The 20,644-nt window shown below is 37.5% G+C and overlaps 5 protein-coding genes across 9 annotated transcripts in view; 4 read left to right on the plus strand and 1 right to left on the minus strand.

The window, feature by feature from the left end:
- LOC110845995 (serine-rich adhesin for platelets) overlaps positions 1-2,424 on the plus strand; it is a 41,404-nt gene extending 38,980 nt beyond the window's left edge. For all 3 annotated transcript variants that reach the window (XM_035848939.1, XM_022092578.2, XM_035848940.1), the window contains 3 exons: positions 494-812; positions 1,048-1,180; positions 1,278-2,424. In XM_035848939.1, the coding sequence (XP_035704832.1) occupies positions 494-812; positions 1,048-1,180; positions 1,278-1,929 (1,104 nt within the window). In that variant the 3' untranslated portion in view covers positions 1,930-2,424. The remainder of the gene's footprint in view (positions 1-493; positions 813-1,047; positions 1,181-1,277) is intronic.
- Positions 2,425-3,535: 1,111 nt separating this feature from the next.
- Positions 3,536-5,664, plus strand: LOC118435036. Its single transcript, XM_035850078.1, has 4 exons — positions 3,536-3,602; positions 3,677-4,488; positions 4,561-4,955; positions 5,023-5,664. The coding sequence occupies exons 1-4, from the start codon at positions 3,585-3,587 to the stop codon at positions 5,391-5,393; spliced, it is 1,596 nt and encodes a 531-aa protein (XP_035705971.1). The 5' UTR covers positions 3,536-3,584; the 3' UTR covers positions 5,394-5,664.
- A 182-nt stretch (positions 5,665-5,846) lies between these two features.
- Positions 5,847-11,779, plus strand: LOC110846385 (RNA helicase Mov10l1). 2 transcript variants are annotated; one of them, XM_022093112.2, is made up of 12 exons: positions 5,847-6,210; positions 6,298-6,479; positions 6,562-7,039; positions 7,157-7,493; positions 7,611-8,298; positions 8,397-8,589; positions 8,697-9,004; positions 9,127-9,406; positions 9,478-9,544; positions 9,626-9,971; positions 10,059-10,571; positions 10,673-11,779. In XM_022093112.2, the coding sequence occupies exons 2-12, from the start codon at positions 6,336-6,338 to the stop codon at positions 11,153-11,155; spliced, it is 3,837 nt and encodes a 1,278-aa protein (XP_021948804.1). In that variant the 5' UTR covers positions 5,847-6,210; positions 6,298-6,335; the 3' UTR covers positions 11,156-11,779. The 2 variants fall into 2 exon arrangements, with proteins under 2 accessions (XP_021948804.1, XP_021948805.1); XM_022093113.2 differs by having other exon boundaries at positions 5,847-6,199.
- Positions 11,780-11,821: 42 nt separating this feature from the next.
- Positions 11,822-13,585, minus strand: LOC110845929 (GTP-binding protein 10). Of its 2 annotated transcripts, XM_035850089.1 has the most exons (4): positions 13,131-13,311; positions 12,881-12,914; positions 12,729-12,809; positions 11,822-12,645 (listed from the first exon to the last, which is right to left on the minus strand). In XM_035850089.1, the coding sequence occupies exons 1-4, from the start codon at positions 13,170-13,172 to the stop codon at positions 11,900-11,902; spliced, it is 903 nt and encodes a 300-aa protein (XP_035705982.1). In that variant the 5' UTR covers positions 13,173-13,311; the 3' UTR covers positions 11,822-11,899. The 2 variants fall into 2 exon arrangements, with proteins under 2 accessions (XP_035705982.1, XP_021948178.2); XM_022092486.2 differs by lacking the exon at positions 12,881-12,914 and having other exon boundaries at positions 13,131-13,585.
- A 2,456-nt stretch (positions 13,586-16,041) lies between these two features.
- LOC110847328 (ubiquitin carboxyl-terminal hydrolase 20) lies at positions 16,042-20,466 on the plus strand. Its single transcript, XM_022094257.2, has 13 exons — positions 16,042-16,226; positions 16,617-16,695; positions 16,793-17,293; positions 17,386-17,586; positions 17,748-17,808; positions 17,883-18,348; positions 18,437-18,663; positions 18,752-18,961; positions 19,035-19,089; positions 19,235-19,366; positions 19,438-19,701; positions 19,773-19,882; positions 19,982-20,466. Exons 3-13 carry the CDS (start codon positions 16,874-16,876, stop codon positions 19,996-19,998), a joined length of 2,163 nt encoding a protein of 720 aa, XP_021949949.1. The 5' UTR covers positions 16,042-16,226; positions 16,617-16,695; positions 16,793-16,873; the 3' UTR covers positions 19,999-20,466.
- Positions 20,467-20,644: the final 178 nt, after the last annotated feature.

Below are 20,644 nucleotides of genomic sequence, written 5' to 3' on the forward strand. Positions count from 1 at the left end.
ATGCAAACGTTTTGAGGTTTTGACACAACCAAACAAATAGAGCAGCTCGAAAGAATTTTCCAGAGATCAAGTTGCAGGCGACGTGCTTAAAAAATATGGCATCTCTCTGTTGTTTAGAGTTCTGTTCAATTGTATGTATTACATTTCCAGACGGCTTTCTGCAATGTGAGCTGATTGTGAGTTGACTGGTAGGCAATAAGTTGATGCTAATTTAGGACTTGAGTTAAGTAGATTAATCCTGACGACGCTCCATCAGCACTAACTGAAAGTAGAAGAAGCAAAATAGGCAATTAGTTTAGTTTATTCGACACCACATTTATGAATGTATGCCCATAAGTACGAGACGCCTGACACAACATAAAAATGTCTAGCCCATTAACAGCTTAGTTTATGAATACAAAAAATTGAACTACTTTTAATAATTTAATGCATTGAAATACTTATATTTGACAAAATGAGGACATGTTTATAAACTTTGATTTTTTTTCATTAGCCTCCGGAAAATAAACTACGAACTGAAGCACGTCAGCTTTCTGAACATGAATTGAGGATTCAGAGATCACTTCAACGAATAGATGTACCGGAATGGTATAAAAAACACGAAGCAGCGAGCACAAATTCTCGAACATCTACTCCAGACCGACCATCTTCAGGGCAAGATCTGGAAAAATCTGGAGGAACGTTAAAACTTTTAAACCGAAGGTCTGAATTTGGAAGTTCTGGAGGATTGGCAGGCGGGTGGGCTGGGCTTTCGGCGTTTAAAGCACCGTCTCTGTCAAGTTTGCAGAATGCAAATGGTGGCCGTTATTCTGGTAAATATCATTTATTACTCTCATGTGCATGTGTCATTCTCTAACTAACCTCCAAATTGTATTTCCTCCAAAAAACTATTATTCTTTTCTTCAGTAATCCACTATTTCTTTTGTACTGATTTCCTTGTGATAAATTTTTCTCTATTCCGGAAGTATGCCTGATTGATTAATTAATTCGTATTTAGTTTAAATTTTATGTAACATTGACACCATTTTATTTATGTTATGTATACAGGGTCACTAAATCGTTCAAACTTCATTCGTGGACGCCCTGTCACGATGAGCGCCACACGACTCTCTAGGGAATCATTGACTGGATCCGGATCTGCCAGTCACAGCCCATCTGCTTATGATCGCTGTTCCTTTACGTAAGAATATAAAATATAAATACAAATATTTATATTACACTATGTAACCGTACTTTGATGACTTGTCTCAACCTGACCTTCTCTCTTATTTATGCAGGTATGGAATGCCATATGCAATGACACGATTTGGTCAAGGTCGAATGAGCAATAATTCGGGCACCGCTACTCCCACGTCAATTTCAGAATCCAACGCCTCTGCGAATCCCTCCTATGTGAAGAAGCCCTATTTAGGATGGCGTTCTCAGGAAAGACTGAACGCTGCTTCTGCTACTGCTGGAGGCACTACGAGCGATGGGGCCCCCAAATTATCTGTTTATCTTCCACCCGAAGAGAGATTGGCAGCGGACTTGCTGCGAACTAGGATTCCAATTAGGCCTCCAATTAGCGACAGACCTCCACTTCCACGGCCACCACCAAGATCTGAAAAAACTTCTCTGTCCAATACTCCCCAACAATCTGGAAATCAAACTCGGGCAGCCGGACACACCACGAATGCGAATTCAATCCCTCCTCCAAATTTTTATGACACTCCACAACAATCATCTTCCTCTTCTTCATCATTCATACTTGGCCATGGAAGAAGCTCCAACGTTCATGACTCAATCCGAGAAGTTACCAACGCCATCAATCAATACGTTGCCAAAGGGGAACAGGCGCCGAAACCACAACCACGAAGAAAGTCTCCTGGAAGACAAGCAATTTGGATGGAGTCTTCCTTCGTTGGGAGCAAGCCAGCCAACAACAAATAATAATAATACTTTTTTCTATTTTTTTTCTAGATTTTATTATGACGCAAAGCATACAAACTAACTTTCTCTCGAAATTATTAGGACACAAAACAGTCATCAAATATTTATATTTTTGTACAACCAAGATATATGAACAGTTAAGATGTACACTAACGAAAATGTTGGCCCTTTTGAGCAGCTTTCAAATTACTCAGATGCAGATACGTATGCATATAGTTGCATACATATGTACTGCAAATTGCAAATGAGCAAACTTGTTTTTATTTTATTATAAAATAGTGTATAAAAATTGTTGATTATTCGAACTCGTTTATTGTTAAAAATAATATATTGCTTAATTACTGTTTTTCAATTTTCTTCGACATGCAAGAATAATTTATTCTAATTTGTAAATAGGTATATATTGTTACAAGTGTTATATTATGACTATTAACAATCAATCGTTATTATGCTAATATTTGTTGATAATAAAATGACTTTCTCGGTATAAAATGATATGAATTTCGTTTTATCCACATGCACGGGTGCATGCATGCATATGTACATGAGGTGCTTATTAGAAAGCAATTGATTCATTTTCAGAATTAGCATAGTTATTTTTAGTAATGCCACTTCATCTTTTATCTTTCAAATTGATAGGAGAATTAAATAACTCGGGTTGTCCAGCAACTTTGCTGGAATTTTATTTCACAGTCCATGCATGGCACGATTGCTTGACATTAAGTATCTAGGTAACGCTTCTCCCTTAACGGTTGCGACAATAGACTGATAAAGTGTCAAATAATCTTGCATGCATGGACGAATTTGAATTGACATAATTTTGTAGATTATATTTTATTTCGGTCCGAATATTTTTTGTAACTCAAAATCGTTTGTCAAATAATACATTTTAATCACATTCTCACAAAATGGCAGAACCGAAAAGTCCACTTGAAACTAATGTTGACGTATCATTCCAAGACATGGCTGATGCAGTGATTGACTCATTCGCACGAATACAATCTGGCATGAACCCTTCCAAATCAATCAACCGAAGGCGCATAATTCGATGTATGTTGGTTCTAAAGAAAACTTCAAGTTGAAGTCTTCAACAGAAAAACTTGTAAAACTTAAAATACTTTTCATTCAAAATAATTTTCCTTCTTGACAAATGCAGCGACCCACTTTGATATGAATGAGTACATTCAACCGTCAAGAATTTTTGATATTAAAAGGCTGTGGAAAAATGAGACAAAGAAAAACAGGAAGCCAGGACGAAAGCATCAAATAAAAATCAATCCGATGAAAGGGTTCCAAGATCCACTGAAACTACGGAAAAAATGTCTTGTTAAAATGTATGCAAATATATTAATAAATTATTTTAAATGATTAATCCAATTAACAATTGGTCTTAATTGGCTGGGCTGGCTGTTTATAACAGTCTTGTGTATTATATGTAGGCCATCCGTTCCTGGCGTTCCATTCGTTTTGATTTATGATGAATCACCATATATTCCACCAGCCTTCAATGTCCCAGCGTAATAATATATGACACGCCGCTATATATGTATCATAGTTGAATACAATTTTATGCAGATGTACCCAAGCTAGATTTCTCACATTTCAGACATATTTTAAGTGTGGAGAGAAACCTCCCCAAATTGACAAGATCGCCAATGTTTCATGAAACTGAGGTCTGTTTAAAAAAGTATATCCTGATAACAAAGAAATATCAGCGGAATGAAATTCATTACATTTGTTTTATTAGGTGCTTGGAAAGTACATAAACCCTTGTTTCCTCAAACCCAAAGTGAAAACAAGAGTAAAGTCGAGACCTTTACAATTAGTGAAGGAGGCACACAAAATTCCCGACTTTCCGGAAGAATTTGCTCGTGAAAAATATCATGCCCCTCCAGGATCCAAGGAAAACTTCACTTGTAGAAATTGTCCAGACATTACCGCAGCAGATAAAGCGCTTGACGATGTTTCGATTTTCATGAACAGTCGCACCATCCGAAATGCACCACATGGAGATCTGAACAACTTTTCTAGTCTCACTGAACAACTCGTGAAAAATTTGGAAGGGGATGTGGACTGTTTAGCGGATGACTACGAGTGGACGAAATTTCATCTCCACCGGGGATCTAGCCTTCAATTTTCAGAAAGTGAAAGCGAAGCTGATCCGTTGGCCAGCATTGCAGAGTTTAAAAATTTCGAGGACGTCATGGCAAGAGATGCATCTTCCAAACTTCGTTCAAGTGAGACTGGAGACGGAATTGATTATCCTAATGAAGATTGTCAGTCATTATTATCATCGCCACCCGCAAAGGAAAATTTGACCATTGAAATTATTAACATGACGAAAGATAAGCCACACATAGTTCGCAGAATAATTAAGGAATCGCAGTCCGTGTCAGAGTGGCTTGAGGAGAAAATTATTTCTGTGCATAGTGACAGTTGCCTGGAAAAATACAGACCCCCATCGCTGTATGAGATGACCAAATCTGGTTCAACATTGCAACCAAAATTGAGACATGAGACCTACAAAGCTTTAAAAGCCAAATCTTGCTGCACGTTCGGGTACTAAGGCTGAATATTAAGTAATAATGCTATATATTAGTGTACGTTACTTATTATTATTAGTGTAAATAGCTGCAAATCCGAATCGAGTGAATTCCTACTTCAAACTACCAAGCCAGACAGTACCATTTCTGATAAATCACTGGATATTTTAAAGCAAAGGTCCAAATGCCATAATGTAACTCCACTCACAGCAATCAACTCTGTGGATGATGTATTACAACTAAGGACAGTAAATCCTGTGGGATTTTGTATTTGGCGAGCATTGTGTTCAAAAAAGCTGGATTTGTATGCGTATAAAAGCGAATGTCGTCCCCACTCAATCGACGAATTTGACACACAAGCTTCCATCTGCAAGTTCAAAAAGTTCAGTGCTCGACGACTGAGTAGAGGGGATGACGAATCTGATCAAACTGGATATTTGGGATCCGAAGAAGACGAGGAATACAAGTGTCAAATTCTTAATGGTACCATTTAATTTTCAAGTAATTCGTAATTTTGTGAATCACACTATGCAGTGAATATCATTATTAGATTTTTGGCCGATTCGTTCTCAATGTACGACTAAAGATTCTGAGCCATCGATTCCTGATTTTTCCAAGGATCTCCATGCAGTAAATCGTGATCAAAATCAAAGTGCTGCCCCCGCTAACATAATTTTTATCGACTGTGATGGATCGGAATACTGGTCATGTAAATCTGCATATGAGGACATATTCTATCCATTCCATGCTCATGTACAAAATTCTGACGATGGAAGGACAACATTTTCCCTGCATAATAATAATGGAAATGCCGATTCATGTAAAATTCGAAAGCAATCACATATTCAACAAACCCGATTAGGGCGTTGCATATCTAAACTTGCAACGTGGTGTAAGAATGGGTTACTTAAAAACCTATAAGATTCAAGAACAAGGATAAAATTCAGAATAAAATTTTTAGTTTTCTCGAAATAGTCGCTCCAGTACTGTACATTTACTGTAAATTTACATCTACTGTAAATTTCAAGTATGACCTATTTTTTAATTTTGTATAATATAAACCTTCGTACAACAATGTACAATATTCATTCACCACTTGATTTTAGATATCTAAGGACATATGATATTTTGTATTAAATTAACGTTAAGAAAGGACTTAAAGCTAAATCCCTTCCAGGGATATTTTTATTTCTGTTGCATGCATTCAAAATCCAAAGTAAGAATTTAATTTATTACTACTTAAAAAAAGTAATAAACAGCCATTTAAATATGTACAAGTGGTTTTCATGTATTTCTCCAGTCTCAAAATGTCTCATGGGTTTGTTCAACGGTTCGAAGGAGCCATTCAAACTCGAACCAGGAAGCTAAACTAGAAAGGAAAACACTCAAATAGTAATAGCATTTCTTTCTTCTGCCTTTCTATCCCCCACCAGCCGACGTGTTCATACGTAGTTTATTCGTATTATTTTAGAATATTTAATTTAGACTTCCAATTTAAATCGGAAGGGCAGGTGAACTGAGAAATTTATTCATCTCTTGCATCCTTCTTTGGTTTTCTTACCATTAATTATAGACAGATAGTTATCTTTAGTTATGTAGGGAGGTATCCTTTTAAAACACACAAATTTGTAGAGTGCAGAGAGTCGCACAGATTGGAAACCCTTACCGTTAGTAAGGGTCCCTTACGGATAACCTGGGAATGAACTGAAGTGGAACACTTCGTTTGGGTACGTATTAAGTGAGTCAATTTACCATTGCTTTGTATTTCGGATAGAAATAATACTTTTGGGTATTTAATTTCTATGTATTTCGTTCAATATGTAAGGTTGTGATTCAGGAGGGATATTACAGTGATCCTTGGCCATGTTTCAATACGCTTTCGATGCCATCAAGGTCAATTTGCCTTTCAACAAAAAGTCCAACGTCGCGAAAGATAGTTCCAGCGATGAAGACGAAGAAGATGGACAAGATGGGGCGCCTACTGCATACCCAAAATATAAGTCAAAGGTCAGTCTTTACATATTACTAATATTAGGCTGAATTTTGAATACCCTATTAATGATATGTATCACATCATCACTATCATCAGGTGATGAGTCCTGGTTCCTCAAATCTAATCTCCAAGACATTCGACCCTACAGCGGACTTGGGAGACGGCACAAAAGACCCCGCTGGTGACCAAGAGGACAATGATGAAGGTCGAGAAAGCGTCCAGTCGACAGGGTTTATTACACGCCTGGATGAATCAATGCCTAAAGGGGTCATAGATCGGACTTACTGTTTCGATATTAAAACATTTTGCTCCAAGAATCACAATTTCCAACTCCACTCTAAAGTGGATTTTGAAGCATTTCGCAGCAACGCATCTCCAGCATGGGCTGTCACGTCGATGAAAATACATGTCTCTAAAAAGGAGATACAAGCGAAGGAAACATGTCGCCATAAGATCCAGATTATGAAAGTTGTAAGTGTTGGATATGATTGGATTGACGCGGAATGGGGGGACAATAAAGTCCAGCGGTTGCCAAAATTGAAGGACCTACTTCCGAAATATCAAATAAAATCTGGTATGCGTACTAACTTACGTTTTCTCTCCGTCATTTCTATTTTACTCTAGAATTTGGTTATGCTTATTTATTTGTAATCTCTTAATTAATAATTATACATAATATTGCACTTTTCAGGTGACTGGCTGAAAGTACATTTTGAACAACTTTATGAGGCAGCTGAGGCACAAGGATTATCCGGTGATGAAACCTTGGGCAAGATTATTAGTATTCAGCCAAGCCAACAAAAAACAATTGTAGGAAAAATAACTAAACGAGGGAACGAATTTTGTGTGGAAGACTACATCTACGTCACCCTTGAAGCAATAAAGGGTGGCCGTCAAATTCCTCTCAACACACTTGTGCGATGCGTGGCTGTCGAATCGACTCAAAAATTGAAACATGGAGAATTTCAGTGGCGAGCTGTAGAAGTGTCTTTGTCTAATTTTATGCAGCATTTGACAGATAACCACAAGTAAGTACACAGTGAATAAATATGCATATTCTCTATTCTCTCATATAAGGAAATATTGTTAAATGTATTATGAAGGACGGTTTAAAACTAATATATGGATTTTTTCCTCTTGTTCAGTCGAGATGACGAGGAACACTTTTGTCATGAAAATGTTGACATTCGCTACCGTGATTTATACGACAACCGAGGCGGAATCAAAATCAAGCCAGAGGCCTATGTCAAGTTTCAGCCGGCCATCATTGGAACTTGTGTTCAAAAGTCTGTTTCCGTGCAGAATATGTCGAACCGAAGTATCACGCTTCAATCGATTGAATTTCCTCACGATAATGCAATTTGCAAGTTTGAGTTGGAATTACCTCAACGGGATCGTGACGTTATCAGAGTTCTTGCACCGGAGGACATGTACACTTTTAAGGTCAATTGTACTCCACTTCAAATGGGCAGAACAAAAGAAATGGGCCTATTTGACTTTGGCGAGTTCAAAATTGCTCGTGACTTCATCATTACGGGATTAACGGCTGACGAGGAGCTGCTCAACAAGGTCAAGAAGCCGGAACATGGACACCGTGCACAAAGGTTCAGTAGAATCCGTGGAGTGGAGCAAATCAGTGCACTAATGAACGATAACCATCGGACTCGAATTCGTGGAACTGCACCAATTCGCGCCCCATTCTTTGTTCCCTCAAGAATACCAAGCTATTCCGTACCAACTGAAATATGGGACGCCTACAGGGAGCAATCTGAAGAAATTATTAAGCAACACTATGCCGGAGTTTTAATGGCTTTAGATATCAACAATTATCAGGTTAATGCAACTTTTAAGCCTTTAAATTAAAGTTAAACCTTCCTGCTATAGTTTTATATTCAAATTTCATGAAAATTTAATTGTTCATGTTTACTCAGACCAAATTCCAAGTCAGCCTGTGGTTTGAAGAAGTTGACAACGATATACGAAGGCGCCAGTATGATTTGGGAGGGGTCAGATTCAAGAGAGCTTCGGATTACTACACGTTTATTGCCCCTCATATTCAAGACATACAACCTTCCGTGCTTATTGGCGACCCAATTGATGCATTTGATCCTGAGGACCCCAAAGGTATATATGATTGGAAAATTTCATTAATTGCGTTGCCCTGTATTGTACACAGGAAGTAACAGGCACATGTATAAAATAGTCAATATACACTATTGCATATGTTTCAGCTGTAAAATATCAAGGATTTATCAAAAAGATTCACGGGACTGAGGTGTCTGTTGGATTTAGCGATGCTTTTAACGAGACTTATGGGGGCGGACTTCTCAGTGTTAGATTCTGCCAAGGAAGGATGACCTATAAAAGACAGCACTATGCTGTCGAGTTGGCTCTTCAAAACCTCGGAGAAATGTTTTTATTTCCTTTCGGATTTTCGCAAACGGAAGTTAAAAACCCACGGATTCCATTTTTTGAAGATGAGGATTCATCAAACGAAACAGTCACTGATGAAGTAACCGAGCCCGTTGTTTCTACAACAGTAAGCTTGTGAAAAATTTATAGTTCATATATATATATATATACACATATATTCAGGTCGTATTTTAATAATAATATATATAACAACAATAATACAATAATTATTATGTATTGATTTATCAGCAACATCAGGAGGATTCAGTTGCTCCTGCCTTTGGATTATTTGCAAAACGACAAGAGCCAAATGAAATTAAGAAAGCTCCTAACGCTGTGGATAAGACAAACAGAAGAGTTCAAAGTCTTCGAACACGATTTGTCAGCGACGTTCCGACCACAAATTTTCTCAATGATGTCAAGCTAAACTGGTTCAATAAAAATTTGAATGAGGAACAGAAAAATGCTGTGCGACGTGTTTTAAGAGGACAAGCCCGACCACTTCCATATATTATTTTTGGACCTCCAGGTTTGGCTTAAATAAAATTGTGCTTGTTGATTCTGAATTAGTAAATAATATAAAAATGATTTTGGATTCAGGAACTGGAAAAACAGTAACTGTGGTTGAAGCTATAATGCAAGTAAATAAGTTGGATCCAAACAGCAGGTACATAAATGCAACTTAATTTTAGAGCTTGTTTATACGAGTACCAACCTACCAAAATTAAGGTTTGATTTTTTTCTCTAGGATTTTGGTTACTGCTCCCACCAACCACGCAGCGGACGTCATAGCAGAGTGCTTGGTTAAAAGTGGACAATACCATCCTGGAGAATTTATCCGGTTTAATGGATTCCTCAGACAAGAGCAAGGCATACTGGATTCCATCAAGGAGTATTGCACTGATGGCGAACTACTGGATCATGTTGCTATAAGCCGCTTAATTGTGTCAACATGCGCCACGGCGGGCCAATTTTTCAGTCTTAAATTGACACCTGGCCATTTCACGCATGTGTTTATTGACGAAGCTGGGTACTGCACCGAGCCTGAGACTATGATCTCTGCAGTGAACCTTGCTATCGATCGAGAAGGACAGGTAATAAACAATACTCATATGACAATATGCAGAGATAATTTCATATTTTATATTTATTTATTATTATTATTATTAAATACTTTTTAGTTGATTATTGCGGGGGATCCTAAACAACTAGGACCCGTCCTTATGAGTGACATTGCTCAAAATCTGGACTTGAATCTTTCCTTTCTTGAGCGTTTGATGAACGGCAAGAAAGGAATGCAAAACATTTATGGGCGGAACCCAGAAAAATTTGGACAAGAAAATTGTGGGTATAACACCCTAGTTTTGACTAAACTGGTCAAAAATTACCGTGCTCACGAATCCTTGCTCAAGCTTCCGTCTCATCTATTCTACGATGATGATTTAGTAGCATGTGCCTCACAGGAAGAGGCTTACATGTTAACCCAAAATCACACAATTTCTCAGAAGATTTTACTTTCCCAAGGGGTCCCTATTGTCTTCCACGGAGTTCAGGGCACCAGCGTTCGTGAGCGCGACTCCCCTAGTTGGTACAACGCTGCTGAAGTTATGCAAGTTGTAAATTATGTCCGAACCCTTAAGTCTTGTGGAGTCGAAAATGATGATATCGGAATTATTACGCCGTATCGAAAGCAGGTACTTACCTCAATGCTTTTGTGATGTTTACACAGACTTATGATCAGCCTTACAGAATAATAGGTATGTGTCAATAATTAACGTCCTTGGTAATGTTCCAGGCGGAGAAACTGCGTCTTGCTATGAAAATGGGGCTGCTTGAAGATGAGATTCCAAAGGTGGGTTCTGTTGAAGAGTTCCAAGGGGGTGAACGTCAAGTGGTTATCATATCCACTGTACGCTCCTTATACGAAGATAAGATAAACTCGTGTGTCCAACAACTTGGGTTCATTTATAATGAAAAAAGATTCAACGTCGCAATTACACGAGCAAAATCTTTGATGATCGTCGTTGGAAATCCTCACGTCCTTTGCAAAGACAAGCACTGGAAAAACCTTCTTCGTTATTGCATAGAATTGCAAGCCTACAAAGGCTGCAACTTGCCAATTGAATTGGACGAGGTTACAAACAAGCTGTATTACGATTTTAAAAATCAGGAGGGCAGCAGGGATGTTCCTACCCTTCCTCCTGACATGGCAACTTTGACATACAACCCTGATGGGTTGGACGAGGATGACTTTAAGGATGCGTTGCAATTGAATTAACGTTGAGACACGACTATGTTAAAATGTAATCAAATTTGTTGTTGAATTCATTGGTCCATGTAATGTTGAAAATGTGAAAGATGATGATGAGGATGATACCGTCAACAATTTCCGGATTTTTCATAATGTAATTGACTTTCCAGAATTTGTGTTTGTTGTTTGGCTATTTGTGTATGTATATATATGTAGGGTGGCACGAACACAGTGGCACATTTGAATATCGTGAATTATTATTATAACAATATTTAGAAATAGTATGCTAGCTGATCAAGGTAATGATTAGCTGGCCACTTTGAAAAACACAAATTTACGACAAAACATGCAGGAGATGGATTTGGGTAGTGTTGGACTGTAAATGCAAGCATTTAACATCATGCCATTTACAGATTTAAAATCCTTAATTTTAGATAGTTTTATGTATTCTACACAAATGTAGTAAAAAAATTATAGTGCGTCTTTTACCTATAAACAATGCTAAACTTAATTTTTGTAGTTCTTTTTTTCATGTCTTCTGGTACGTATTTCATCCAACGTATTGTAAATGAGTTCAGTTGCATGAATATATTTATATGTTATGTTATTTGATGATGCAGTTTAATAAAATCAAAATGCATTTAAAAAATTGCCAGATTTTTATGAAATCGCCTCTCCTTCTTTACATAAATATACATGGTATAAATTTTATTATTATACATTCTGCATCTCCAAAAATTTGACACGTTAATTATTTAAGAATATTATTTACTATGATTTTACTAAGATGCTGTCATTAAGATTGGATTCTTGTAGTTCAGCGTACTGCGCGTCGATATCTAATTGACTACGAATAATATTTTTTAAATTGGTAGTAGCAATCTGATCCTTTTGGGCTGAAATTGATAAAATATGTTCAAATTTCATTGGGAACGATGGTCTAAATTCAGGCGGTAAAGTATTTATGTATGCACTATATAACTTGTCATCAGTTAGCGTTTTGCGAACATTTTGTATAATAGGGTAGGAATTAGGTAGGTCCATCTTGTTTAGTGCCAGAATAGCCGATTTCTCAGTAAGGTCTGCTTGATACAACTCAAGTTCTTTATTGAGTAAAACGATAGTTTCCAGTGCTGATCGATGAGGATGTTGTGGACTTATCTGGAAGCCGTGCAGATCTACGACGAAAAGTAAGAGTTTTGTTCGTTCCACATGTTTTAAGAATTTGTGCCCCATCCCTTGATTTGCATGAGCTCCTTCAATTAAACCAGGCAAATCTGCCAAGGATATTCGACGAAAGTCATTAAACTCTACAATTCCTATGTTTGGATTAATCGTTGTGAAGGGATAAGACGCGATTTTTGGTCGAGCTTTAGACAGTGCTTGGAGTAAAGTAGACTTTCCAGCGTTGGGGAAGCCGAGGAAGCCCACATCAGCAATAAGTTTAAGGTCTAGAGTTACAATATGAGCTTGACCTTTCTCCGCAGCAAACCCATTGGCAGCACATCCTCCAATTCCTACAAACAAAAGATTACATCATTACAGTAGTGTCATACCAAGGTGTTGTTTGATGAGATGAAGTGAGCATGTAATATTTAACCTCCTTTCCCGATAACAACTTTTTCTCCCGCTCGGTTAATTTCCCCAATCGTGTTCCCATTTTCTGAAATGACAGTTATTCCTAAATGTGTAAAAAGAATAAACATTTTATTAGTCATGGATTAACATAATTGAAAATCTTCCATTGCGTACCACCAGAAATCGATGTGAATACGAATACCAACGTCTATATGAAAATTATAAGTATAACCCCCATCGTTAATTCTGGCTCGCTAAACAAATTATATTAAGATTTTGCGAGATTATGCATTTTCTAGTAAATAAATAAAATAATGCAAATCTTTTAAACCGTTTAAAATGGATCAAACGGATTTAACAGGATCCGCGAAATAGATATGTCATATAATGGAATTGTACGGTTTAATAACACATAGCTGCTCACCAAGGGGAACTGGGATTTGAATGGGTTTTGCGTTTTCTCCATATAAACAAAAGAATCTCGAGTCTTGTCCAGTGGAGGCTGCTATACGTTTACTTGGCCAGGCTTTTAAAACATCTTTTAGTGTAAAATTATCTTTCTTCGACCCCACTATCACGACATCTCCACCTCTCCCTCCAGCTCCACCATTCCTGGGAAGACCTTGGCCACCTTTACCACCTTTGACATGGATTCTTAAGCTGTCGATAAAATGTAAGTGTTTTTTTGATACTTTCTTCACTTTTTTTTCGTCAGTACAATAACATCGAAATTGGGGAAGTTTAAACAATGTTAGAGTTGATATCGTTTGAACAGGTCCACAACTGAATGTTTTATATGATCCAGCGGTGGATAAAATTGTATACCCTGCCTCTAATTGACGACAGGTTAATCTTGCATGCATCATTTTGAATGACATATCTGAAATAAATGGAGACAGCAATAAGTTCTTAACCAACCTGTATCGTCACAATTAAATATTTAAAATATTATGTGGCACTTACAAATTTGTGTTTATTAGTTATCTTTCTTTACTTCTTTGGTGGTTGAAGCAAGACTGTCTTTAGTCTGATTACTTCGAAATTCGTCCCTCCAGGCGATGTAGGCATAAACGGCAATCACAGTCCACACGGTCAGTACAGCAGCGACGACAGGAAGAAGCGTGTTGAGAAATAAATTGTCAGCTTTGAAGTGAGGATAGTTTTGCTCAAGGACGTATTTTGAACCAAAGTATGAAACGAAAGGTAACGTGAACATGAGAATGCTGAAATTATTATCAAGAGTTTACAACATTACGATAACGATGGTCAAGAATTATAACGAATAAACCCACCTGAACAAGAACCACTCCCCTAAAATTGCGAGTTGGCTTCTCATATTTTCATCACCAAACCTTAGACTGGCTGAAAATATATAAACATTATTTAAAAACAAATTCACAGCACCCACAAAATGTCATAAATTAGCTCAACAGCAGGCCCCTCAGGTTGGAAAATACACTGACCGTGCGACATAGCTAACCTAGACTTACCATTACCAAATATTCAGCTTGTCGGATTTCCAAATTTACTTAAAGTATTTGTAACTTCACAAAAGTACGAAAACGTGCAAAATAAATGCAAATCTCAACAATGCACCCTGGAAGATTGGCGGTCTAGAACTGTGGGAAATGAGACAGGGTGGCACTGTAAAAGAGCACTATACACTATGGGAAATTCGTCCAAATTATCGCTCAAAATTCCAGGAGCACTTTTCCGGAGATATTTTTGCATTATCCGAGCTCTGTGGGGTCGAAGAACTGCTCATAAAAAATTCGAAGAACCACACCCACTTTGGGTGTGGTTTTTTCCTAGTGGAGTTAGAGTCAATCGCCATATTTAAAATTGTAGTCCATGCGATTGTCGACCTACCATAAAAATTGCATCCAAACCCGTCCATAAACAAAAAAGTTATGAGCCTGGGAACCTCGGCGACAGTCAAAAAACCACGACTTTAGGGGCGTGGCTCTACGAATGGGGCAAATACCAAACTCCAAAAAGGACTCTTTATGATAGTCCTAGGTGAGATCTACTTGTTCCAGGAAAAACGGAGATCTGAAATCTGCCCCTTCCCAAGATATTATCCCGGGAACATTGAAAAAAATCATGTCGAAATTGTCCAAAACGGGTGAAATTCAACATGACGCAGAGCAGCGAAAATTGATATCTAGCTTTAGCTAGGCAGGAAAAGTTGGTCTCAAGTGAAATTAACCCATGTCGTAAGGGAACGATGTCGACATGGAGCTAGAGAGCTGAAATTCATAAGGAATGCTTCTCTACTCTTAAAAATGCAGATTCAACAGTTTTTGACCATGTCGACAGCATATGGAGCTAAACTAGATTTCGATTTTGATATTTCGACATTCCAAGGCTGCTATTTCGGGCAATATGCTGTCGACATGGGCAAAAACTGTTGAATCTGTATTTTTAAGAGAAGAGAAGTATTCCTTATGAATTTCAGCTCTCTAGCTCCATGTCGAAATTTCGATATGTCGACATCGTTCCCTTACGACATGGGTTAATTTCACTTGCGACCGACTTTTCCTGCCTAGCTGAAGCTAGATATCAATTTTCGCTGCTCTGCGTCATGTTGAATTTCACCCGTTTTGGACAATTTCGACATGATTTTTTTCAATGTTCCCGGGATAATATCTTGGGAAGGGGCAGATTTCAGATCTCCGTTTTTCCTGGAACAAGTAGATCTCACCTAGGACTATCATAAAGAGTCCTTTTTGGAGTTTGGTATTTGCCCCATTCGTAGAGCCACGCCCCTAAAGTCGTGGTTTTTTGACTGTCGCCGAGGTTCCCAGGCTCATAACTTTTTTGCTTATGGACGGATTTGGATGCAATTTTTATGGTACTCCTGTTTTTTTGGCTATAAAATCTCGCGGTAAAAAGGTTTCCACCTGGCCCACACAGTTCGCACCCACTTCCATTCAAAACCCTATGTCTAAAGTTTTAAGTTGCCATAAGCTTTGAATGGAATTGGGTGCGAACTGTATGGGGCAGATGGAAACCTTTTTACCGCGAGATTTTACAGCAAATAAAATAAGAGTAGGTCGACAATCGCATGGACTACAATTTTAAATATGGCGATTGACTCTAACTCCACTAGGAAAAAACCACACCCAAAGTGGGTGTGGTTCTTCGAATTTTTTATGAGCAGTTCTTCGACCCCTCAGAGCTCGGATAATGCAAAAATACCTCCGGAAAAGTGCTCCTGGAATTTTGAGCGATAATTTGGACGAATTTCCCATAGTGCTATAGACGGTGCTGTTGGTTTTAGTGAGACAGCGCGGCGCACCGAAATTGGCAATCATTCATCATCCGTCCTTCTCTCAATCGGATTTCCACATTTTTCGCAAATGGATGGCACCTTCACGGTGGTGGCTGGATCTTCGAATTCTAAATTCTGAATTTAATCAACCTGAACAATCAGTAACGAAACGACTAACGGCTCCCACACGGACGGACGGAAGGAGGGAGGTGAAAACAACTGGTGACTAAATTCCATCTAAACGAGGTGATTATTAATTTTTTTCCAGCCACGAAGCCACCAGGTGGTGGAAGAAATATCTGAATTAAATTCGGCGTAAAAAATTCTGATCGATTAATTTAATTTACATAATGTGTAATGACAATTACTGTTTTTGACCTTAGAAATTGGGGCGTATTCAGTATTGCAAATTATTTGATGTTTATTTGCATTACACAGTACAATTTGTGCTACACATGTTTACTTTCTTCTTGTTTACTTGATCGAGCAGTAGAATAAAATTGATTCGTCATCCTAAAACAGTATGATGACGATGATAAATTTAATTGAATGCTGATAGTATTCCTATCGTTAACTTATAATTTGGCGTTTTCCTTAATTAGCAGATATTAATATATTTCTTATTTGACGTTTCAGCGACTACTCAATTTCAAATTAAAGTTAAAAGAAGGAACTTTCCAAACAGTATTAAACGTGTAACTACCAAAGATTTTAGGTAAGTACGGTGGTTTATACTTTAAACTGTAAATGTTATTAATTAAACTGTATTAATAACATTTTATATTTATTATTTAAAAAAAATTAATTTCTAGCTGGTCCTGATCCTGATACAACTTGGAAAATTACTGTGCAGAATTACATTATCTGTTGTGCTTCGAGAATCGATTGTCGGAATGTCTTGCACAAGTTCAAGATTATTTTGTCCTCATCTATCATTCCGTCAGACTAATAGACATAAAAGATCATCAGGAAGAAGCGGCCATTTAAATGAAGAAGACGGAGGTAGTAGCATTAGTGTTCACAGCAGTGGTGTTGTAGATGATGCGTCTTCATATCAAGAATATATTCACGAAGGTTCTGGAGAACCTGCCGATCTGTTACCATTTCCATCTTACGATAATAATAACCAACACCAAGGAGGAGGAGTAGTAACATCAGAATTGTTGAGAAAGGAATTAATTTGTGAAGATTGTGATCCTAACGAGTTTTCCTCACCAAGGCTTCCTAATCATTTATGGAAGTGTTTAGAACCAAAGTGCAGGCGCATGTTGTGTGGAAAGCAAGGCCAAAATCATTCCCAATACCACTTTCAAGTAAGTAATATATGTTTATAACACGTTGTTACGTGACCAGATCTGCACACATCTTAATTCGTTTTTGCTAAATTACTAAACTCATTTTTTAGGAGTTCCCTCATCACTTTGTTCAGGAAAATGTTGCAAACAAGCGAATTTGGTGTAATGAGTGCAGCATGGAAGTATTTCCGGATCAAAGAAATAGAAGGAGTCCCCCAGCTGTATGGGTTCCGCCGATGGGAGTGGAAGAAGAACCACCTCGTGGATTATACAACATTGGCAACACCTGCTTCATGAATGCGGCTTTGCAGGTAATTAAAGTACCTAATATAAGTAAAATAAATGTGAATGTAGATAGAACATATACGACTCATAAACATGTTTATGCCTCATAAATACGCAAAAATAGTAATGTTGATAAAACTTGTTACTTATGTTTAATCCTAAACCCATCTTCACTTTACAATTGCAGTGCATGGCCGCAGTCAAACCTCTGAGCTCATTTATTCTTGGCAACAGCTGTAGTTTTAAGGGTATTGATGTGTACATTTTTACTGAGCATGTTATCATGTATGTAAATCATCGTTAATATGAATTTGATTTTCAGGAAAAAATGTGGCAAACAGTTATTTGTGGTTCCTCTCAGAAATGTGGTCCAGGGATAGTCAAGGTTATTCGAAAGGGGTAATGCCATCTAGATTGCTTCATTCTGTTCGAGCAGCACATCCAATATTCAGAGGTTTTCAACAACATGATACACAAGAATTTTTGAGACTTTTTATGGACACCCTGGCCGAAGAAACAAAAGTTCCTCATTTCATTTTGGACGAAACTGAAGTGGACAAACAAAGCGATGCCGGCTCAGATGATGGTACTATGTCCGTTGACTCTGAAACTGAATCATTTGAAACTTGTGACTCGGGCAATGCTTCAGAAGAAACAATGTCAACTCGTGAACCCCGCAATGGATGCAAGCAGCCATTAAAAGATATCAAAATACAAATGAAATCAATTGTTTCCGAAATATTTGACGGGCAGGTTGAAAGCTCAGCTCAATGTCTTTCCTGCAAACAGTAAGTAGTAGTACCAAAAGTGGGCTACAACCAATTACCTGAAATGATTAATTATTATAGAAATTGTACATAACAAACTGTATTTCAGAGTTTCCTCCCGCTTGGAAGTATTCCAAGACCTAAGTTTGCCAATTCCAACTAGGGAAGAACTTACAGCCCTTCGGATATCAGCGGATAGATATGAAGCTGAAGATGGAAGAAATAACCCCGGGTGGATTGGTTGGTTTCTTGAATGGGTCAAAAGTTTCTTTTGGGGGCCAGCTCCTACATTGGAAGATTGCTTTTCCGCGTTCTTCTCCTCAGACGAATTGAAAGGTTGGTCTCCATTATTATATTATCGTATCAGATTACTCAACTAATGGAAACAATGCGACTTTGTTTAACTTTTATATGTGCGTGATAGGGAAGAACATGTATTCCTGTGAAAAGTGTCAAAAATTAAGGAATGGTGTAAAACGATGTTCCTTATATCGTCTGCCCGAAATCCTCTGTGTTCACTTAAAGCGGTTTCGAATGTACGAGTACAGTGGAGGCATGGGATTTTCAGGCAAAGTAAGCCAGTATGTTCAATTCCCTTTGGAAGGGTTGGACTTGAGTCCGTTCCTGAATAAAGGTAACCACATCCTTGGATCAAGTTGACATTCGTACTTTATCATATTGTGCTCTAAAGTCAAGATTTGTTTTAGATTGCCCTAGTCAAGTAACTACTTATCGATTACTTGGAGCTATCTGCCATATTGGGTATGTTGGTTGGTACACAAAAAACGCAATAATCAAATGTGAAAGTATTTTATTTAACACATAGATTATTTAGCCTTATACAATATACCTCTTAAATACTCACATATACTACAATCAATTATATTGATAAATGTCGTATTTATAGATCATTCCTTGGTGGTCACTATACTGCCTATATCCGCCGTGATGACGAGTGGTACTTGTGCGATGATTCCCGAGTTGTACTTGTATCACCTGAAACTGTTGCTGATTGTGAAGCGTACGTTTTGTTCTACCAGTGAGTATTTTGAATCTTATTTTCAATTTTATACACGAAGTAATACATGACGTAACGCATTGTCATCATAGGAAATATGATCTTCCTGACCATGTCCGAGAGCTGAAGCAAGAAGTTTTGGAATCATGGGAGGCTGCAGACACTAATGACTTAAAAGAAATGAAGTTTCACTTATTGTCAAGAAAATGGTTGGCTCGCTTCATTTGGGGGGAAGAACCTGGACCGATAGATAACTCGGATGTTGTTTGTCCTCATGAATTTATCGCTCCGTATGACTCTGTTCATCTTGGAGCGACGTGGGTACCAGAACCAGTGTGGAATATTCTTATAGAGAGGTATTTACCTTCGTCCACATTAGTAGAAGTAGTTTATGATTTTATTATTTGCTAATAAGTCAATTTACTAGATTTGGTGGTGGACCTGACCTTGTCCACTCTGAGGAATGTGTTATATGTTTATCTGCATGGAGAAAACATATAAAATCTGCTAATCCAGAAAGAGAGCGAAACCTGAGGCGTAAGTTTTGCTTTTCTCATTAAATTATCATCAGATGCAATATGCATACATTTATAGATATATGTATATGCTAAAAAATATGTTTGTAACCAATTTCAGAATTCGACGGTGTGTAACAAAGTGCAAACCCAACATACTTATTTAACTGAATAGTTTTCTAACAGTCCAATTCCGAATACCCCAATATAAAAGCAATATAATGATGTATTACCACTTACAAGCCATTTGCCATTATTTTAATGACCGAGACATCATGATCTATTTTTCTTGCACCATGAAAGCTTTCGTTGATATTTGTGTGCTTATCCGCTTGGTGCATAGTTAATTATGACCATCGTGATGTATTAACAGTCATCCAATATCATTATCCTTAATTGTTAAATTCTTTTAGTCAGAGGATTTATTGTTTATATGTGCTACACAGATTTTATTATTTTATATGATACTTGAGAGCATCGTCGGAAGATTTGTTGTAAGCATTTCTTAATACAGTAACCTCACAACTTGCAGTTAGTAATATTGCCATCTGTACTCTACAACTATTCAAGATGAAATAATAATTCTGACTGAACTCTTTACTTGCATATGTCAGAAAATTTGTTTTATTATATTATGTATGAAGCTGTGCTTACATATACATAAGTATTTGCATATGTCCAGAATATATATTTTCTGTTATTAAAAGTTTTCACACAATTGGATTGGTACACACACAATAAAATGAAGTCAGGAAATTAACATTTTTTAGATTTTACTACCATT

This window comes from Folsomia candida, unplaced genomic scaffold, assembly GCF_002217175.1.
Source record: "Folsomia candida strain VU population unplaced genomic scaffold, ASM221717v1 Fcan01_Sc003, whole genome shotgun sequence".
Lineage (NCBI taxonomy): Eukaryota > Metazoa > Arthropoda > Collembola > Entomobryomorpha > Isotomidae > Folsomia > Folsomia candida.